General features: G+C 40.3%; 1 protein-coding gene across 2 annotated transcripts in view; it reads right to left on the bottom strand.

Annotated features, from left to right (window-relative positions):
* Positions 1-19,269, bottom strand: part of AGBL1 (AGBL carboxypeptidase 1) — a 3,462,078-nt gene that overhangs the window by 2,309,828 nt on the left and 1,132,981 nt on the right. For both annotated transcript variants that reach the window (XM_086958112.1, XM_086958114.1), the window contains exons 14-15: positions 13,491-13,639; positions 10,447-10,534 (exon numbers count right to left, since the gene is read on the bottom strand). In XM_086958112.1, the coding sequence (XP_086814238.1) occupies positions 10,447-10,534; positions 13,491-13,639 (237 nt within the window). The remainder of the gene's footprint in view (positions 1-10,446; positions 10,535-13,490; positions 13,640-19,269) is intronic.

Here is a 19,269-nt window from a genome sequence, read left to right as displayed (position 1 = left end):
TTTTTTTGTCTATTATTATTGCTTATTTTTGTCTGCTTTACTTGTTTCTCTAACCCTGATCATTTGTAAAGGGCTCTAATACCCTATTTGGTCGTGTTCACACTATATAAAACTCCAAATAAAAATGTAAATAAAAGCCATAATTTTGCAGAGTGTGAAATAAAAATGACCAAACCATCCACTCGAAAGCATTCTTGGCATCTAAAGCTAATAAGACATCTGGTATTGACTTTCTAGTAGCTTTCTTGACTAGGGGATAACTCTCCAGATGTTATCTTTTGTTTGTCGTCCTTTGATAAAGCTGGATTGATCCAGGTGAATCAAATCTGGGAGAAGGTCCTCAAGTTTAGTAGCCAATATGTTCAAATCTAATCTGGCATTGAAGTTTAAAAATACTATAGGTCGATACCTTGGGGTCTTTGCCTTGTTTCAGCAGAATGGAAATAATAGCCTTGTGTCAGGATTCCTGCCACAGCGCACCTCTCTTAACTATCACAATATACCGGCATGACTCATCATTACTCCAAACCCTTATGAATGAACAAATGTCTTGTACCCTGACTTTTGACCATCTTACATGCTGTTTGAAATAGCTAGCTGCAGCTGGCATTCCCCAGTTTGTTTGAAAAGGCTTAATAGCTTTTACAAATGTATTACCATGCAATATGTTCAAGTTTCAGGCTTCACAGGAACATCCAGAAAATCCACCAGAATAAGCATCAAGCAACCCGCATAGATGACCTAAACGTGAACGCTCGGGAAGACAGCCATCATCAAATTAATCCCCTGAACCTGTTCCTTGCTATAAGCAATTGGAATGCGACCTTTGTGAACATTCTAAAACATCTTCTAGAAGACAGCCTCATCAAATGTATTATCTGCAACTTTTCCTTGTTACAAACAATTAGAATGTAACTTTTATGAACGCTCTAAAGCTGTTTAAAGACTGTCCACCCTCCTCCCCTTGGCTTAGCCTCTTCACCTGCCACATACATGTTTACCGGCTTCCAGGACTCCTTAATGTTCATTAATTTAATGATATGTACATTTGCATAGCACATTTTTGACATTTCAATGATAATTTTAATAAATGAGTGTATAATAATTTGAACAATAAATTACATATAATGTATTTTTTTTTAAATACTACATTTTATTAAAATTAAAAAATCAGTTTTTTATGTTGAAAAGTACACTGTAACAAAATTTCTGGACAAATTTCATTTTTATTTTTAAAACTAATTGAAACTTTTTTAATGTTTAGTTATAATATGAAAATACTGTAATTATGATTTATACTTTTTTAATTTGTTGTATATTTATATATTATTGGTTATGGTATGAAAAATGGGTTATGGGAATATATTTTCTAAAATGTATTACATTTATTTCTTTTTAAAACAATTTTATATTTAGGACTTTTAATTTTGGAGTATGAATTTTTAAACATTAAGGGTGTCATTACGATGTCGGGCGGATTGCCTCCGCCAGGCTGGCGGTACGACACTGTTTCCCAAATTCCCCCAGCCATATTAGTATGGCGGGGGGACCGCGCCCCTTTTCCGCCCAATTCGCCTTGCGACCATGGCGGAAAGAGCATAACATGGTTGGGGGAGGGAATAGAAATAGGGAGTTCTTGGTGATTTTGTTTCCAAGTAATCGGCCTCTTTTTTGGACACCCAATTGTTGGCCTCTGCTTCTTCAACCATTATGGATATGGTTCTCTGCAGTCGTGCAGTTGGATCTGTAGTGAGTATTTGGTAAAATGTTGTGTCTGCCAGTAGTTCCATACATTGCTTATCATAGCCATCAGCAGTTAGTAGAACAATTCCTCCGCCTTTATCGGCCGGTATAATGACGATTTCACCGTCATTTTTTAGCTCTGTCAGTGCTTGTTGACAGCGAGTGACGCCATAAACGTTAATCCAGATCCCTCACGCACACCCGCATGTAGACTAGCATTGATAGCGATAATCGTGCCCGCACCAATCAGTCTTTATCCGTATAATGTATGGCAAACTATGCCAAAGGGGCAACCAATGCCCCCCATGAAGCGCGCATCCTCCCCCGAGAAGCGCGTAAATCTTAATATAGTAACTTTTGAACACAAAATAGGCTAAGCCACCATAATTGCACCCTCGGAGCATGGTCCACTCTACCACTCATGATAATGGTTTTCTCAGAACAACATGAGAATGTATAGACACTTAATATCTTACCGAGAATGAGAGTGGTTAGAATCACATCAATTGACACTGTTCCTTAATGAACCTACCAGAATTCGCTAGGATGAAAGTGGTAAATATAACACCATATCAGAAGTGCACTGGCACTGGAACGAACTTACCTGAACTTTATATACCTCCCTCACAGCATGAAATAACCACCATAAGCATGAGGATGAGAGAGTCGACACCCCATATGAGTGTGAATCTGTGTAAAATATGCCATTTTTTAGGTGTTTTACAACATCTAATTGATTTTGATATTTGTACTATTTGTACATAACTGTGTGTCTTCCCACCTCCCCTCTCCCCTATATGTTTTGTACGTATATGTTTTCCTTACAGGTACAATGCGACCTCCCTTTCACTGAAGAAACAGGTCATAATTACCTATTTTTTCACTTTTTTCACTGCCCTGCACTGGTCCTGAAGAAAGCCCACTGACCTATATAGGCGAACAGGGCTGAAACATGTCGACCGTATTTTAAATCACTTTATCAGTGCACTTGAATCCCTTATCATTCCATAGCTGCACACCAATTTTTCATATCAGTTTACTCGAACCCAGACCAATTAAAGTTTCAGTCTGTTTGTTCGGGTATCTTAAAACTTCGCTTGAGCACTTATCACCCATTGTTCACGATCACTACTGTTTTAACTAAGGGTAAATCCCTCCTGGCGGAGGCTGCATAAATACTGACCCAAGGATTATGCACACACGTGTTAACAAGAGCGGGGAGACAACATATACCGCTACGAGATCCTAATTTACACGTGCATGAGGGTCTTTTACTTGGGAGACACCCCATACCGACCTACATACCCTGGTTATGCAGGAAAAGTGATTCTTCCCCCATGATTCTTGAATAACCAACCCCATTTATTGATAGTGTCCAATGGACACCACCAGCCATATTATGATGCGTGCAAATAGGTGCCTTTCCACGGCGGCGATGAGGCACGGAAAGGCAGGCGGTCTTTTCTTTGGGGGGCCCCTGCGGGCCCCCCTGGTAAAGGCCGAGGTTGGGGTGCACAGGGGGGGTACCTTTGGTACCCCCCTTCATTTGCATGTACAAAGCAGCAGGCACCGCGCGGTGTATGATTTGATGTGTATGAAAATGTAGACTTTACATTGCAGCATGTTGGGCATTCTTTTGGTTTGTTTACTAAGGGGCTTATTATGAGGCTTGCGATCCACGGACTGTCATACTCACAGAGGAGCAGCGGTGATGGACCTCTGACTGCACTATTAGGACCAGGGAAGTCAGGCCGCCCTGGGAGCACTGCAACCATCAGAGATCAGAGATCCATAGCAGCAGCGTGGAGGTCTTCAGGCCACAACGTGCTTGGTGGGGCCGCTGCGCCCCTGCCAAGCATATTACGGGTTTCCTCACTGCCACACTTTTCCTTTCAGTGTGACCCCCATGAAAAGTGTGGCCTGAGGAAACAAAGGGGGCCCTCTGCCCCCTGTGCCTCACACATTGTGGATGCACACCCTGAGTACATGCAGACCAGTACCTGCATGGCATGGACTACAGCAGTCCATGCCATGCAGGTACTACCTTTGACATTGCAGTGGCTATTTCATAAGTACTTACTGGCCAAAGAACCACCCACAGACAGGAGAAAACTCCTGACCTGGCAGGCGGTTCCTACACAGGCTTGGCAGCCAACTCATAATAAGGCCCTAATTTTAGGTGCAATTTGGGTGACAGATTGCTCCATTCATAGCTGTTGCTTTGCTCTTTTTGTAATGCTTCTATGCATTCATAGACATTTCCGTCCTTCCACTGGGTTGTTTGTTTTGTCTTCCTGTGTCAAGGTGTTGTCATATACATTCTGCCAAGGTATTTGTAGTTTGGGTTGATGCCTGTGGCTGGAGCAATGTAGTCTATCAAGTGTCTTCGAAATAATCCATTAGGGGATTTAGTGTATTTTCATTTTGTTGGAAGAAAGGGCTTTCTATTCATAAATTGTATCTATGTTACAGACATGAGCTATTCCTATCCTTTTATTTTATGTCAAATGCAAATTGGCTGTTTGTAGCATGCAGATTGCTGGAGGGGTCTCCATATGATTTGATGATTGAAATGGTAGTAACAACCTTGAATGGCAGTGTGGGGGTACGTTTTAAAAAAAGGTTTGAAAAATGGCTTATTCAAAGTTTAGGACTATTTTGTGTGAGTAGTAGTTACTTATTTGGATTAAGAGTTTGTAGTAATTGGTTCTTTAAAAATATAAGCGTCAATCACTAATTTCTTGTGAAGCACCAAGTCACCAATTGTAAAGAAAAGACTTCAGAACCCAACTATCATAAGGTTATTACTGTTGGGTTCTGATGTCACAATGCCTAATACCAGAGCCAGCAACCAAGGTAAAAGGCGGTCCAGACACAGTGAGTAATTAAAGCAGCTGTTTAAAGCAACAAACTGAATGTTGCTTCTTCTGCTCTTTTTTATCAGCTTACAATTAGAGCAGAGAGAGTTTGTGTATTTTTTCACTTTTTAGATATAGAAAAGCTAGAATATTTCTGCATGTTTCTACACATTCTAAGCTATTTAACATTTTATTTTAAACTTACTTGTTTCTAAAATATGTTTGCAACAAATAACTAACAGGCTTTTGCTGGGTTTAATTTTGAAGTAGAAGTTTTATTTTTATTCTTCATATTTGCAAATATGCTCCCGCTTTCATTTGAAAGAGCTATGCACCAAGGTTTTAAGTGGTTTGTGGGAAAGGTGATGGTGTGACCATCTATTATATTGGATAAAGTAACCACTGGTGCACATGATAAGGATATTGAAAGTCACCTGTAACCAGTGCCTTATTTTGTTACTCTTATTTGTTGATTTTATGAAGTTTATTTACATAGTAGTACTATGTAATGATTCAACAAAGATTATTTCTGCCCATCTCCAATACTGATGCAATTAATGAACAGATACAAAAAGTACTCCTAGATCACCACAAAAGCCTTCTGTTTATCCTATCAAAAAGGTTCCATTGTTATATTTTCCTATTCTTTTGAAGTATGTAAGCTTATGTCCTTAGTTTCCTTTGGAACTGCTCTCCTACCTATTGAGAGATTACTGGGTCAATTGGGCACTTCATCTTTATTTTGTATTATACCATCCCTCATGCTTGACAAACAACTGAAACTACCCTTGGCGTGTCCGTGTCCATGCCACTGCTATGTGGCAGCAAGATGGGCATCTATAAAAAGTGCAGTATGTATGTGGTCATTTTAAACTACAGTGAAGAAATGCAACACTTTGGGGCATTCTGCATAAGAAGTGATGGAGCAGGGTTTCTGAAAAAGAAACCTGCTCGGATTAACACCTCCATAATACAAACAAACAGTGTGCAGTGAAAACTAATGTCCAAATCATATGAAAAACACACGTGAAACTGCTTTGCTTATGTGTACACTAGTGTGGAATAAAGCATGAAAGAACTAAGCCGCATTTTACATTGATCTTTGAAAGAAAACAGAATTAATGCATGACTTAGCCGCATTTCGCATCTTGCATGTTGTGTTAAAATTATAACTCATGCTGTGTTTACCTGAAGCTTTGTTGAGAAAAACATTAATATGGGATAGAGCATAGGAGATGGTGAACAGTGAAAAGTGAATTTCTATATGATTAATGAATGTTTATGTTCTATTCGTCATAGTGAGCCGAATGGGCCTGAAAATGCCTTAAGAGTACATGAATATTCTGACGAAAAGACAGAAGTGCTGAGCACTGCAGAAGAAGAGCAAAAGTCCAACTTTGTTCAGCTCAGAAAACATTGTTTGTCTGCCAAAGGATGAGACCGGCCGTGGAACCCAAGATTTCTTCTGCGGATGTAGCTGAGAAATACATGTGAAAATATGAAGAATGAAAGGATGATGGTGTTGTTAGGGGGTTTTCAATACTGAGCTCTTCAAAACTGAATTGTCAAAATTAAGAAATGTGATTATCTTAATTGTTCTTCAATTCAAATGCTCTTACAAAATTGTTTCTATGTGTAAACATTTTTATGAAAATCAGAAAAATCATATATGTTCAATATAAAAAAAATATAAATGTTTGGGTAAATAAAATAACCAAAAATAAATCAGTTTTTGTAATGAAACACTGACTATGGGGAAATGTTTTCTTATGAGTAATTACCAATGTGAAACTAGAAAGGTCAGATAAGAGGTCTCTTTATATGTATTTAGCCTTTTCCCCCTCCCCTTAGGACTCAATTTAACTGGTGAATACCTTCTTACGTGAGGTATGTGACTTCTCAACTCAGGAAGGGTTGCTAAGGAGGGTGCAGGAACTCCATTAACTTGAAAGGGAATAGGCTGACTCCTGCCCATTGACAGTTAACTGTACAAAAAGACATGGGACGAGGTCCCCCGGTTAACTGTGTTAACTGTAGCCAGCTTAGCACTAATCCAGTGGAAGGGGAGGGGACCCAGAACCAGTTTACTGTAAGTGGATGAGGAAAAGCTGGCTATTTATTTTCCTGTCTCACCACATTGGATTTGCTTCAGAACAGTGCACTATGGTATGATTTGCAGTGAAGCAAACAGGATGTCTGCAAAATCAGAGGGAACATTTGCACTTGTCCTCATTAGTTAGGGAGCATCCAGGAGTCATCCCCAATCTAATGTCTAGTAACACCTACAGAAGTGGCACCTGCTTCAAAGCTCATGCATACCCTTCTAGACCTGTGGATGAACAGAAAAGGACAGTATCTTCTTCTGTGACCTGTGTAGAGACCTAAAGAGCTCAACATGCTCCCACTTGGACCTAGGTATGAGAACCCTTGAAGAGTTTTTGGCTGACCCTCTCTGTGGCCTCAGAGACACAAAAAGCTGCATGTGGCCTTCTTCTAGAGGAGGCCAGCAGACCAGTAGCAACTGGATATATTTGCAACTGGTCTGCGGGTCATATGGGTGGCTTCTAGAGTGAATTGAGGCCACAAGTGTGGTCCCTGAGGTTCTGCGAGCTTAGCAGAGACCAAGAGAATCTGCTGTAGAAAATATGAAAATATGGTATTTAGGTATTTTTTGAACATCCACAACCTTTGGAACTTCAGTGGGACCTCATGGCAAAGGTATTCAATGTTTAAAGTACTTTGTCTGATATAGCTTCCAGGGTTGCCCCGCAGGAGAATATAGAGCTTGAAAAAAGAGACTAACAGGCACATGCATCAATATTGCATTTTGCGATTCCTTAATCGCGAAAAATAAGGAATCGCAATTAAGAAATTGCAAACTGCAATGCAACAAGAAATCGCTATAAAAATAGCGATTTCTTAAAATTCCTTAATTGCGATTCTCTAATTGAGAATCGCAATTAAGGAATACTTCCCCATCCATTCCCATGGGCCTAGAGGCCCATAGGAATGAATGGAAAGACATACTTAATTTGCAATTCACCATTAAAAATCCGCAAATTAAGAATGCAATTTCAAGGGTGCAGGGGTGTCCAAAGTACACCCTGTTGCACCCCTGAAATCTGCTTAGGAGTACATTTTGCACACTCACATGCCCCAAGGGCATGTGTGTGTGTAAAATGGAACTTTGAAAAATGCTCTTCAGTGCATTTTTCAAAGTTTTCGCAAATTACCATGAAGGACAACTTCATGGTAATTTGCTCCCCTTATTTGCGAATTCGCAAATGTTTAAAGTTTGATGCATTGCATTTAAGGAATCTCAATTTGAGATTCCTGAAATGCAATCGCAATTTACAAAAATGTTAATGAATCCCAAAAATGGGAGTTGCATTCGCAAACGGCCGAATTTTGTGATTCGCACCATTTGCGAATGCAATTTTCTTTGATGCATGTGGCTGTTCTTAGTGACATCTTTTATTGACGTCTTATGTCCAACCTTACGTCAAACACAGCATCTTCCAGGTATAAATATACCAGCATTTGCCTTAAGCAACACACGGTGGTGTGGAGCAGATCGGCTATCTACTTATCCGAAGCCCATTTGATGCGAGTGCCGAAGGAAGCCGTCCCTCCCATTTGACGCACTGAGAAAGACGCTGTCTTTTTCTCTTGCCAGGAAAATCCAGCTCCAGTGTTTCCAGTCACCCTTGCGGGTTACTGGGAGATCGAGTCCTGAGAGCGAGATACAAGACTACTTCATTCTAAAACCAAGGTACGGAGATGATTAGATCCTTAGAGAATTCTCGGGTCAGATTCTTGGCAAAAACTAACTTAACTTAAACTGCAGCTCACTTACTCCTTCCCACGTACTAGACTTAGGTTAGGTACATCGGGGTAGGTGTATTTAGAAGCACCAGTTGAGTACGTTTAGTCAAACTTTTATCATCGTATGTAACTGTATATATTTTATACCTTTTAAGTATCATATGGCTCAGAACCATATCAATGCTTTTACAGTATTATTTCATAATACTCCTCTTACTGTACGCACTTTACTATATAACAAGTATTGCAATTGTGGCAATCCATTTCTCTTGCATGAGAAAGAAGACTGCTCAATAAATAACACCTTTTATTAAAAACGCCCGTCTCTCTATTTCTCTGCACTCTGGTGAAACTAAGTATGCACGATTGACTGAGTGAAATAGCTATCTATTGTTTTCACACGACTCTGGAGACACATATACTCCTTATTCTGGGGGAGCAAAGTTGTCATGTTTATGCGGTTGTCAGAACCTGAATCCCTTCTTGTCTAATCAGGGAAGTTCTCTCCTTCCTGTTCATTCGAGAAAGTTCGTAGTGACCTCTGAGCTAGCTGGCAAACATAAATTAAGTCTAACATATTCAATAGAGACCTAGTCGACCTCAGTCCTATGTCTAAACTATCGTTTATGCTATTCCAATGCGCAGAGCCTATTGGGAAAATAGGAACTACACTACAAGAGAAACACAATTCCCATTTTCTTTAAACAATGTGATTCTATACAAGAATGTGTATTTTGTTACATGCCGTACTAGAACATAGATACCACATATAACCATCTTTTAACACAAACACGCTGTAATCATAGATCTGAGAACATATTAGGGCTACATTCCCAGGAATATACAGTAAAAACTATAAACATTATATTTCATTGTGCAAATATGCTATAAAGTGCCTATGTGCACAAACTGGACCATTGTGCAAATGAGCATTAAGGCGCCCCTGCACGCTTTGAACCCAGTTATCTCAAATTGCCTGAGGGCAAGAATCTTAATCAATAAACGCCATTGTGCAAACGAGCAGTAAAAGTGCATCAGTGCTTTCATATATAGTTTAAGGCCTAATTACCACAGTAACTTAGACACAAAATTATTCAAGGTGTCAGCAACCTAAAACCAACCACTATGATTCCTAATTCATTAAGATAACCCTTAGGTTGCAGATACCAATACTTTTTCAGCATTAGCTAGAAATGTTATCAATTGACATAGAAATGGAATCGACTTGTCCGATGGACATATAAATAAGGGCCCAATCTTACCCCAGCCTTAAAGAACAGAGGTTTTAAAAGTGTGCAGCCGCATTCTGGGAGTTATAGTCTTGGTTTAGTTCATTTGACCCTACTGGATTACGACACTTGAAAACAATGATTTAAAGAAGAAAAGCCAAGAAATAGAAAAGGAATAATTGAAACAATAGCATATTCATGTTGCGTCAAAAAGAGACTTCATCATGGATAGGAACTCTTTCCACTGAACCGTACACCAGGCTGATACTTCGTTGGAGCAATTGTACTCCATAGAACCAAAATACTACATCCCTCTTTACAAATCATAATATGAAGAATATGCGCGATGACAACTTTCTTATTGAGCCCTGAAGAAGTCCCAGGTGGACGAAACACATTGGCTACTGCTTGCATGCTGTGATTTTAAGGAAAGGATGATGAATAAAGATTGTTTCGAAGAAGACATGATTCTCACATTTGCTCATTGAGATGACCATGTTCATGAACTGAAGACTTGTAAACACATAATTGACTTTGAGGTTGAGTGCTGGATCTCTTTCTTAGATGTCATCAAAGAACTTATATGTTTAGCTCTCTCTGGCCAACACTGTTAGACGGATAAACGGAGGAAAAGTATACAAGCCAAGCAGTCTCTCCTGAAAGCAAAGAATGAATCGCTTTGTAGTTTATGATCTAAGAAGGGCCCATTTCCGCCAGCTATATATTAACACTATATACAGCATTACAGCACGGAGTCACTGTCACTATGGCTACACCAATTGTACACTTACTTGTAATAACAAATATCATAGCCAGCCCTGACCCAGTGTGCTCGCCCCTGGAGCGCCTCCTTCACAGAGTACATGACCGGCTGCATGCCTAAAAAACAAACAAAAGTATTCAAATGGCAAAATTGTTTAGTGATTCACAACCTGTGTGATCCATTTGCATTTTTTCACCTGTATTTGTCCCAATACAACCAAAAGCCACCTTACGACCCACTTAATGCCCTCAAGTTCAAGTTCAAGTTCAAGTTTAAAATTTGTATAGCGCACTACTCACCCAGAGGGTCTCAAGGCGCTTGAGGGAGGGGGGTACTTACTTATCGAATATCCAAGTTTTTAGTTGTTTTCTGAATGAGAGGTGGTTCTGTGTGAGGCGGAGGTGGGTGGGGAGAGAGTTCCAAGTCTTGGCTGCTAAGTAGGAGAAGGATCTTCCCCCCATGGTGGATCTTTGGATGCGTGGAATCGCGGCAAGGGCTTGATTGGACAATCGTAGTTGGCGGTGGGGGTGTAAAAGGACAGGCGCGTGTTGAGGTATTCGGGTCCTAGGTCGTAGAGGGCTTTGTGTGCGTGGGTGAGGAGACGGAACGTTATTCTCTTGTTTTTTAATCAGCAAACATACTCTTTTCCCTTTTCCAAACTGCATGGGTTTCGTAGCCCAACTGGTAAACTGCTGCAGCGGACTCAGCTCGCCGCTGCTGAGACTACCTAACTCGATTAGCGGGCACATTGGTAATGTCCTCACCATGTTTTTATGTGCCACTTTCTGAGTTTCCCACAGTAGCAGTTCATCACCAGGGAAGCTTATGAGAGTACAGTCTCTTTAGAACGAGTATGAAACGTCCAGGACAGAAATGTGACTTTAAACCTTGCTGAATAAGGACTTCAAACTGCACATATTGCACCTGAGTGGTGTCATTTTATTTTTTAATTCGTTTTCCAAACCATGTAATTGAGGATACAGTGAAAGGGCATGGAATCTGAAGCACGCTGTGGGTTACATCAGATCAGGTTGATTGCACGTAGCAGTTATATAGGTGCAGCCATTCACACTAGGTTCTACAATCCTTTAGAATCTTCAGGCTCGCCTACCTTGATTGACACTTCTCTTTACTGGTACACTGTTCATTAACCAGTTCAAATCACGTCTGACAACATCTCAGAGTTTGTGAACACAGTGAGTATTTTTACGACGCAGGCTCACATTTGCATCTCCCCAATCGAGTTTGATTCGTATCAAATCAAATCAGCATTGAGTTGGAAGAAAGAACAAATCCTCCAGCAAGTTGTTAGTTTTATTCATAGCTGACATTGTCAGGTCTGACACTATTCTAGTTTTATCATTTTGTCACAAACACAGAGCCTCCAGGAACCTGTAGTTATTATTTGTATTATTATTATTATAATTATTATTATTATTATTATTATTATTATTAATAATATTATTATTATTATTATTATTATTATTATTATTATTATTATTATTATTGAGTTTTATATAGCGCTGGCTAGACCAGAAGGTATCAGAGCACTTTACATGCTAAATGATATCATTTTAACCTTCGGATTAAAAGTCCTAAAATGAAAAGTACTGGCTGAAGGTCACATAGATGACATTTTGTCACGTGTCTGCAATGTTTATGTATGCATAGCTGCAACATTAATTTGCATTCTGGGACTTGTAGTCCTTTTTTTATAGTGGAATAATTAAGACTATAAGTCAATTCAAAGAATAAACACATGGCCTGGAGCAGCACATTACACATGGACCTTGGAAACTTAAAAGGGCTGTCTGATGCACTCCGCCAAATGTGGGATGTTAGGCAATACCCGCCACATGCATCATTGTAGGAATTTGCGATTCCTTTCCATGCTCATGACGAGCTGAGCTCGTCATGAGGCACAGTGGAGCTGTGCTGATGACGAGCTGAGCTCGTCATGAATCATGTACTAAAGTTTTTTCCAGCACAGGAGGGGAAAATGCACAGCAGCGATGTGGTTAAATCGCAATTTAGGAATCGCAAATTCCTATGCATCAAGAAATCGCAAAATTCTTTGCGATTTCTAAATTTTCCTTATTTGCGATTCCTTAATTGCGAATCGCAAATAAGGAATCGCTTTACATTGATTCCTATGGGCCTAGAGGCCCATAGGAATCAATGGGAAGGCATTCTCATTTTGGGAATTCGCAATTAAGGAATCGCAATATGAGAATGCAATTTCAAGGGTGCAGGGGGGGTCCAAAGGACCCCCCCTGCACCCCTGAAATGTCACGAAAGTACATTTTACTCACACACATGTCCCAAGGGCCTGTGTGTGTGTAAAATGTAAGTTTCAAAAATGCATTTATTTGCATTTTTGAAACTTTTCGCAAATTACCATGAAGGTGTATTTCATGGTAATTTTTCCCTTTAAAATTGCGAATTCGCAAAAAAAAATCATGCATAGCATTTAAGAAATCGCAAAATTTGCAATTTCTTAAATGCTATCGCAATTTGAGAAATCGCAAAAAATTGAGATTTCTTAAATTGCGATAAATGAGAAATGAATGATGCATCCCAAAAAGTGATTTTGGAATCGCAAATGGCCGAATTTTGCGATTCGCACCGTTTGCGATTCCAAAATCGCTTGATGCATGTGCCCATAAATGCCATGCTCTTTAGTTCCCACCAGGGCGTGTAGCCTTATATTTATAGTGGAATAGGGAAAATAATAAGTGGGGCTCTCGAAAAATATTTCACAGTCACTCCTGACAGTTGTGTTTCTCTGTGGTAAATAGGTCAAATGTTTCAAACATATTCAACATATTTACTTGAGCTCACAAGTTTTCCACATACTCACACGATTAGGGTTTTTTCTTTGCAGCTGCTACTGGTAGTTCTGGATTTATAATTGCATAAACAGGACCCGAAACCCCAGTATGTAAAGAAACAAAACTGGATGGGATGAGCTACTCACGCATGGACAAGGGGAAACTTGAGCGCTTTTGTTTACCTATGCCAACTTTTTCTTGTAAATCTAAAACATGTACCCGACGCACCACAAAGCCTTACCGTAATTGAACTGGCTGTTATCTTTTTCACAGTTAATGACGTTGAAGCGATATGAAATGCCGGCTCTTATCGCACTGACTTCGAAGTAGAACCACTGATGATGCTGGTTCGTGTTAACATCCGCATTCATGATGAGATCATACTCAAACCTGTAAAACAGAATGGGATAGAGCTCAGAGCAGGGGCTACCACAGCGCCAATGGCCATCGTAAGTAAAATAGTTCAATCAACAATAAAACAATCTTAGCCGTTCATTTGATAACTGAATGTGTTCTGGGAGCTGTCGCGTCCGGTTGTTTCCACTACAGAAATTGGAATGACAGATCTGATGATAAAGATTTGTAACAGAACATCCAAGGATTCGAAACATTGTGTCAAAAACACCATGGTCGACGTGGCAACCCTAACTGCAACTCTTAAGTGCAGGAAGGAATGAAGTAAGGATTTAAGAAATAAAGGTAAAAGGAAATGTTGCCACCTATGACCCCTCCCCTAGATAATGAGAGGCATTTGCTACTTAGAGCTGCAATCTGGCCATCTACAAGATCTCAGCTGGACTTGCCACAAGGCAGTTGCCTTACCTACCACACCCTACGGTATTGCTGACTCTGAATGGAATTCTCCTTTGGATCGTTCATTCATTACAAGATCAATACAGTGGTATTTGGGATACACAACAAACATAGATGATTTTCCGTATTCTTGCCGAGTGAAGTCTTTACTAAATCCTTTACTAAAATGAATCTCTTGTTTTCATTCTCTTGCTGACAGACATGTATGTAGCTGCAGAAAAAAGTGCATTTATTTCCTACTGAAGGATTTATAACATAAGCCTATGTTCCGATTATGTCAAACTAAAACCGCTTCTTTACAAACCTACGTGTGGCCTGTTCACAGAGGCACGTTGCAGTAAGTAGGAGTAGTATTTATTATATGATTAATTAAAAACTTTACAATGGTCTTATCATAGGTATGCAAATACATGTTAATCACAACTAGACAAGCAAATTAAAGGACTAAAAAAACAATTTGCAAAATGATCAAAAATTTGAAACAAGGATTTCAGACATACATTGCTGTAGAGTGCTTCGTCTTAAAGTGCTAGTGCTAAGAATAACGTAAATAAAATGTCTTGCACAGTTGGTGTTGCTCAGGAGACAGAGGATTAATGTAGTAAAGTAGTTCAGTAGTCAAGCATGACCCTTCCCAGTGTCCATACAGTCTGTAACCTCACCAAGAGGCATATTAACAAGCGGCAGCCATAATTATCGCTGGCCACGCCTAGCGTGAATTTCCCTATCGTCGGCTATCGCTGGAATTTATCGCCAAGCTAGTGCTGTATTTACAGCGCTTAGCGCATTGGCGATGAAAATTCCAGCAATAGCATGGAAATGTCCCAACATCACTTGAAAACCAGCGATGTTCCCTGCTAAACAGCGATGACCTTGCTGATACGACCCTGTGGTCGTAACCCCAAATTCTACCTCCCATGCAAAGTATGCCTAACACTGGATTTTAAAAACAACACTATGGGGTCTTGACTCATAACTCAGCAAGGCTGAGTCCAACTTAAACTATATAACAACACAAGGGCCTATGCTGAGAAATTCCTTTGACCAAACCAGTTTGATACACCTGGAAGTTAAGATTCAATCATAAACCACCTTTTTGATTTTATGGCAACTTATAACATTTATTCTTTTTTCAATATTTTGTCTGTCAAAAACACAATTATTTAGTGCATGGAGAAAGCATACTTATCATACAAAATATACAGCGACGTCATAAATAACAACAAAAGCATTTACACACTTCATACATACATGGCCTTTCAGTCATACACAATACATACATACACAATAGTCAAAGCAACACAATAAGTCAAAATAACACAGGGAGTGGGTCCACGTATCGGTCAAGAGTCACTTGGACGAATCCATTGTAAATTCAAGATTCTCAAGTTTTTTAAACAGTTCAAAGTGAGAGTTAATTTCTCTTGAAGATGATGAAGGGACTTGTGTTAACACAGCACGTGTAGACGAGATACGGGAGTTGGGTGGTCGACGCGTTTCGAACCCCTATAGATGATGGGGTTCTCCTCAGGACCTAAATTGGGTCAGTGGAAATAACAGAAAAAAGTGCTTAGGATGGTGCTTTAATTGAGGGGCAAGAGGTGAGAGACATATCCCCCGGGTTAGACCAAAGCCTACCTTAGCCACTGATCAGGACTTGAGGCACGCCTACTTTGCATCTCATTAACGATGCGATGCAAAGCGGGTGCTAAATCACGGACACCACAGCTACTAAAACAGCGACAATGGGCTGGCTAATATTCGTTATATAAATCCAATAGAAGCCCAGGTTAGATGTGCAGGACATCTAACCCGGGCTTCTATTGGAATTCTATAACGCATATAAGCAAGCCCATTATCGCGGTTTTAGCGGCAGTTTCCTGCCGTTAAAACGGCGATAATTTTAACGAGGTTCTTGCTAACATGCCCCCAGGTTCGATGATAGAAAACACAAAGGGCCATATTATCAAGAACAGCGATGACATTACCGCCGCATTAGTGGAAGGAATCTGCAGCTAAAGCGGCGATAAGGGGCTTGAAAATATGCCCTTGTGAATTCCCATACTAGCCCAGGTTCTGGTGTGAACCTGGGCTTCTATGGGAATTCACAATGGCATATTATCATCCCATTATCGCTGCTCTAGCGGCGGGGTTCCTGCCGCAAAAGTGGCGATGATGTTATCACCGTTCTTGATAATAAGTCCCAAGGTTCCTAGCCTCATTACAGGTGTGCATTCCATATGCCTCAAAAAGATGTTTTAACAAGGTGCGCCAAGCATGCAAAAGTATCTGGCAGCAGCAAAGTATATGGTTAAAAGACCATCTTTTAAGCACAGAGCCCGCAGCTGACAGAGGCCCATTTGGGGTTTAGTTCTTGAATCTGTAATTCCAGCAGTCTTGAAACAATTATTTGCTTAGGGCTGGTTTTCCAGAGCGGTCATTGAAGGCATGGTTGTGGGCTGAAGCAGTGTGGCTGCTTGTTAGCATATGATTTTTCCAAAGCTCACCAATAACCTGGAGTTCTTTAGTTTCACGTGTCACATAGTTTGGAAAGTGTATTCATTTGATTTTTTCAAATAGTTTAGAGTGCTGAATGCGAAAGATGAAACTTGTTTAACTTCATTTGGTCAATTTGAAGAGAGGTGATAGATCTTTGAAAATAGTTTGCCCAAGGATTGTTTCCTGATTTGAAAATTTTCTGAAGGAAAGCCTTTAGTGACTTGGGTGGCTCGTTCGTAATCCTATAGTAAGTCTTTAGGAAGGCCGCCATGGAGACTCATGATTGACCTTCTATTCAAGACTTCAAGCTGGAAGTTTTCATGGCTTTAACCCCTTAGCCGTGGCGGTAATTCCCCTCCTGTGGGGGGTAAGGGAGGATGCGTGCGGCGCCGCGGTGCTCATGACGAGCCCAGCTCATCATGAGGCACAGTGCAGCTGTGCTCATGCCAAGCTGGGCTCGTCATGACTACACCCACTCCTGTAAAACGTCCGCACAGGTGTGGAATTCGCCACATGGGGGAGTGGTGCGGCAGTTATGACAAACCCAGCTCGACATGAGCACAGCTCCACTGTGCCTCATGACGAGCTAGGCTCGTCATCATCAGGCAAGGGGTTAATATGTTGGCCCATAAATGCTCCATGGTCATATTTGATCGTTGGGAGGAGTGTTGTTTCTATTACACATCTTATTTGGTCGGTAGAGGGGATTACAAGAATTCAATTTAACATCACTATCACCATATAAGATCACTAAAATCTAATTTATGGAACTTAATCCTTGTAACAGCACACACCCTAATCCTATTCTTAGAGGGTCCTATCTGGAATGTGTCTGCACCTTCGAGTACTTGGGAGTCACCCTTTCTGATCATTTTAACTGCCAACCGCATATAACCAGGTTAAGGCTAGAGCGCAAACCTCAGGGGCATTGTAAAATTACAAAAAGGTTCTCCTTTATGCCCTATTCCACCTGTATTGCAAATTTTTAATCACCAGGCACATGGGTCAGCTTTGTCTGGGGCAGAGTATTATGGGCATAGGGATGTGTCCATTTTCATGCTCGTTGAAAATCATTTTCTGCAAGAGCTATCTGACCTCCACATTAGTACCCCATTGCTTCCTTTAAGGTTAAACATGAGGCAAAAAAATATATTGGATGAGGTTGGCTTAAGGCCCATATTTTATTGCAAGAGATTTTGATCTACTCCTGAGTTGACACCTTATCATACAGGGTTGCAGGAGATAGTATGTACTGGGGGTGGGGTTGATATTCCATGGCTGAAGTATGTTAGGGCACTCTCTCAAATATTGGCCTCAGACAACTTTGGGATGTTCCCTCTGAGTCTCGCGAAACTTCTAAGGCCCAAGTAAAGAATGCCTAGTGGCAATATAAGATGAGTTCGCTGCATAGCCAGTCACATGTAGGATGAGCTGGAAAGTTTCATGGATCATAATGAGTCGGGCAGCTGCTGGGAAACTTTATATGCAGTTTAGATGCGGGTCTCTACCTCTCCTTTACTTTTGAGCTAGCTTGGGGGGTGTATTAAGGTCTTCCTCTCGGCAATGTGTCATGTTCCCCATAACTAGTGAAATATTTGACCATGTTTTTTTATTTTTTTGTCCAGTGTATCGAGGTTGGGAGGCTATACATTCCACCACTGTGCCGTAATCCTGGGACTAGGATGCATAGAGAGGCTTTGAGAATTTTGAACTGTGACACTGGTCAGTGTGCAGTGTTTGCGGTTCCATGGTATTTGTTGACAAATGTGGAGGATAAGGCAATTCAATAAAAAACTCATTGCTCAGCATTGCCTGGTGCATGTAATTCGCTTAATGGAAGTGTTTGCTGTATACTGTTTTTACTGTCTTACTGTGTTTTTTTAACTGATTTTAATGATGTTTTTATGTCCAAATCTTGTATCTATCCTATTATGATTTTTACTGGAATCTTTTACTTATCTGTAATGAGTTTGTACTTTGATGGCTTATTGCTGAATAACGTTTATTGATTTCAAGAGAATTGTTCAGTTGACAAGTTCTGATTATTTCTGATTCCGTCTTTGCTCGTAGGTACTTAGGTGTGTTTTGGCTTCTCCCTTTGATGACAGCCAAACTCCCAAATAGTTATATTATTCAGTACTTTTGATATTTAGTAGTCCCAGGCTTCAAGCAGGATTCACTTTCTTATGAGGCCTACCGAAGGTTACTAATTTGGGTTTTGAGTCATTTGCTATAATTTTGTTGACCACGTTTTATTTTTGGAGGACATTTAGGGTTTCTGGATCCCTATTCTGGACTGGCCACAATGTCAATTGCATATTGGAGTATAGAGACATTGTTGGCTCTGGCTTTTGGGGGGATTAGGTTGGTCTGTCTCAAAGTAGAATCCACGTTGGTAGTGTAAAGATTGAATAGCAGGGGCACAAAGGTGCGCCATTGCTTTAAACTATTGTTTGTGTATTTTTTCACTTTTACCATTGTCTGCAATAGCTTAACACTCGCCCAGGTAGAGGTATACAATGATGTAATTGCTTGTTGTAGAATATTTGGGATGGCCTACCGTGTAAATTGTCTCCATAAGAAGTTTTGGTCTGCATCAGAATAATCTATTAAAGCACACAAAAAGGGGAGTTGTTTCTGACTGGTATCCTGGTGGTTGCAGTAAGTAAAGCAGTACTCCTGTGGTACTCTTTTACATACTCCTGCAT

The sequence above is a fragment of the Lissotriton vulgaris genome, chromosome 2_1 (assembly GCF_964263255.1).
Source record: "Lissotriton vulgaris chromosome 2_1, aLisVul1.2, whole genome shotgun sequence".
In the NCBI taxonomy this organism is placed as follows: Eukaryota; Metazoa; Chordata; class Amphibia; order Caudata; family Salamandridae; genus Lissotriton; species Lissotriton vulgaris.
The sequence above is the reverse complement of the archived record's forward strand: the minus strand, read 5'-3'. Positions and strand labels throughout refer to the sequence as shown.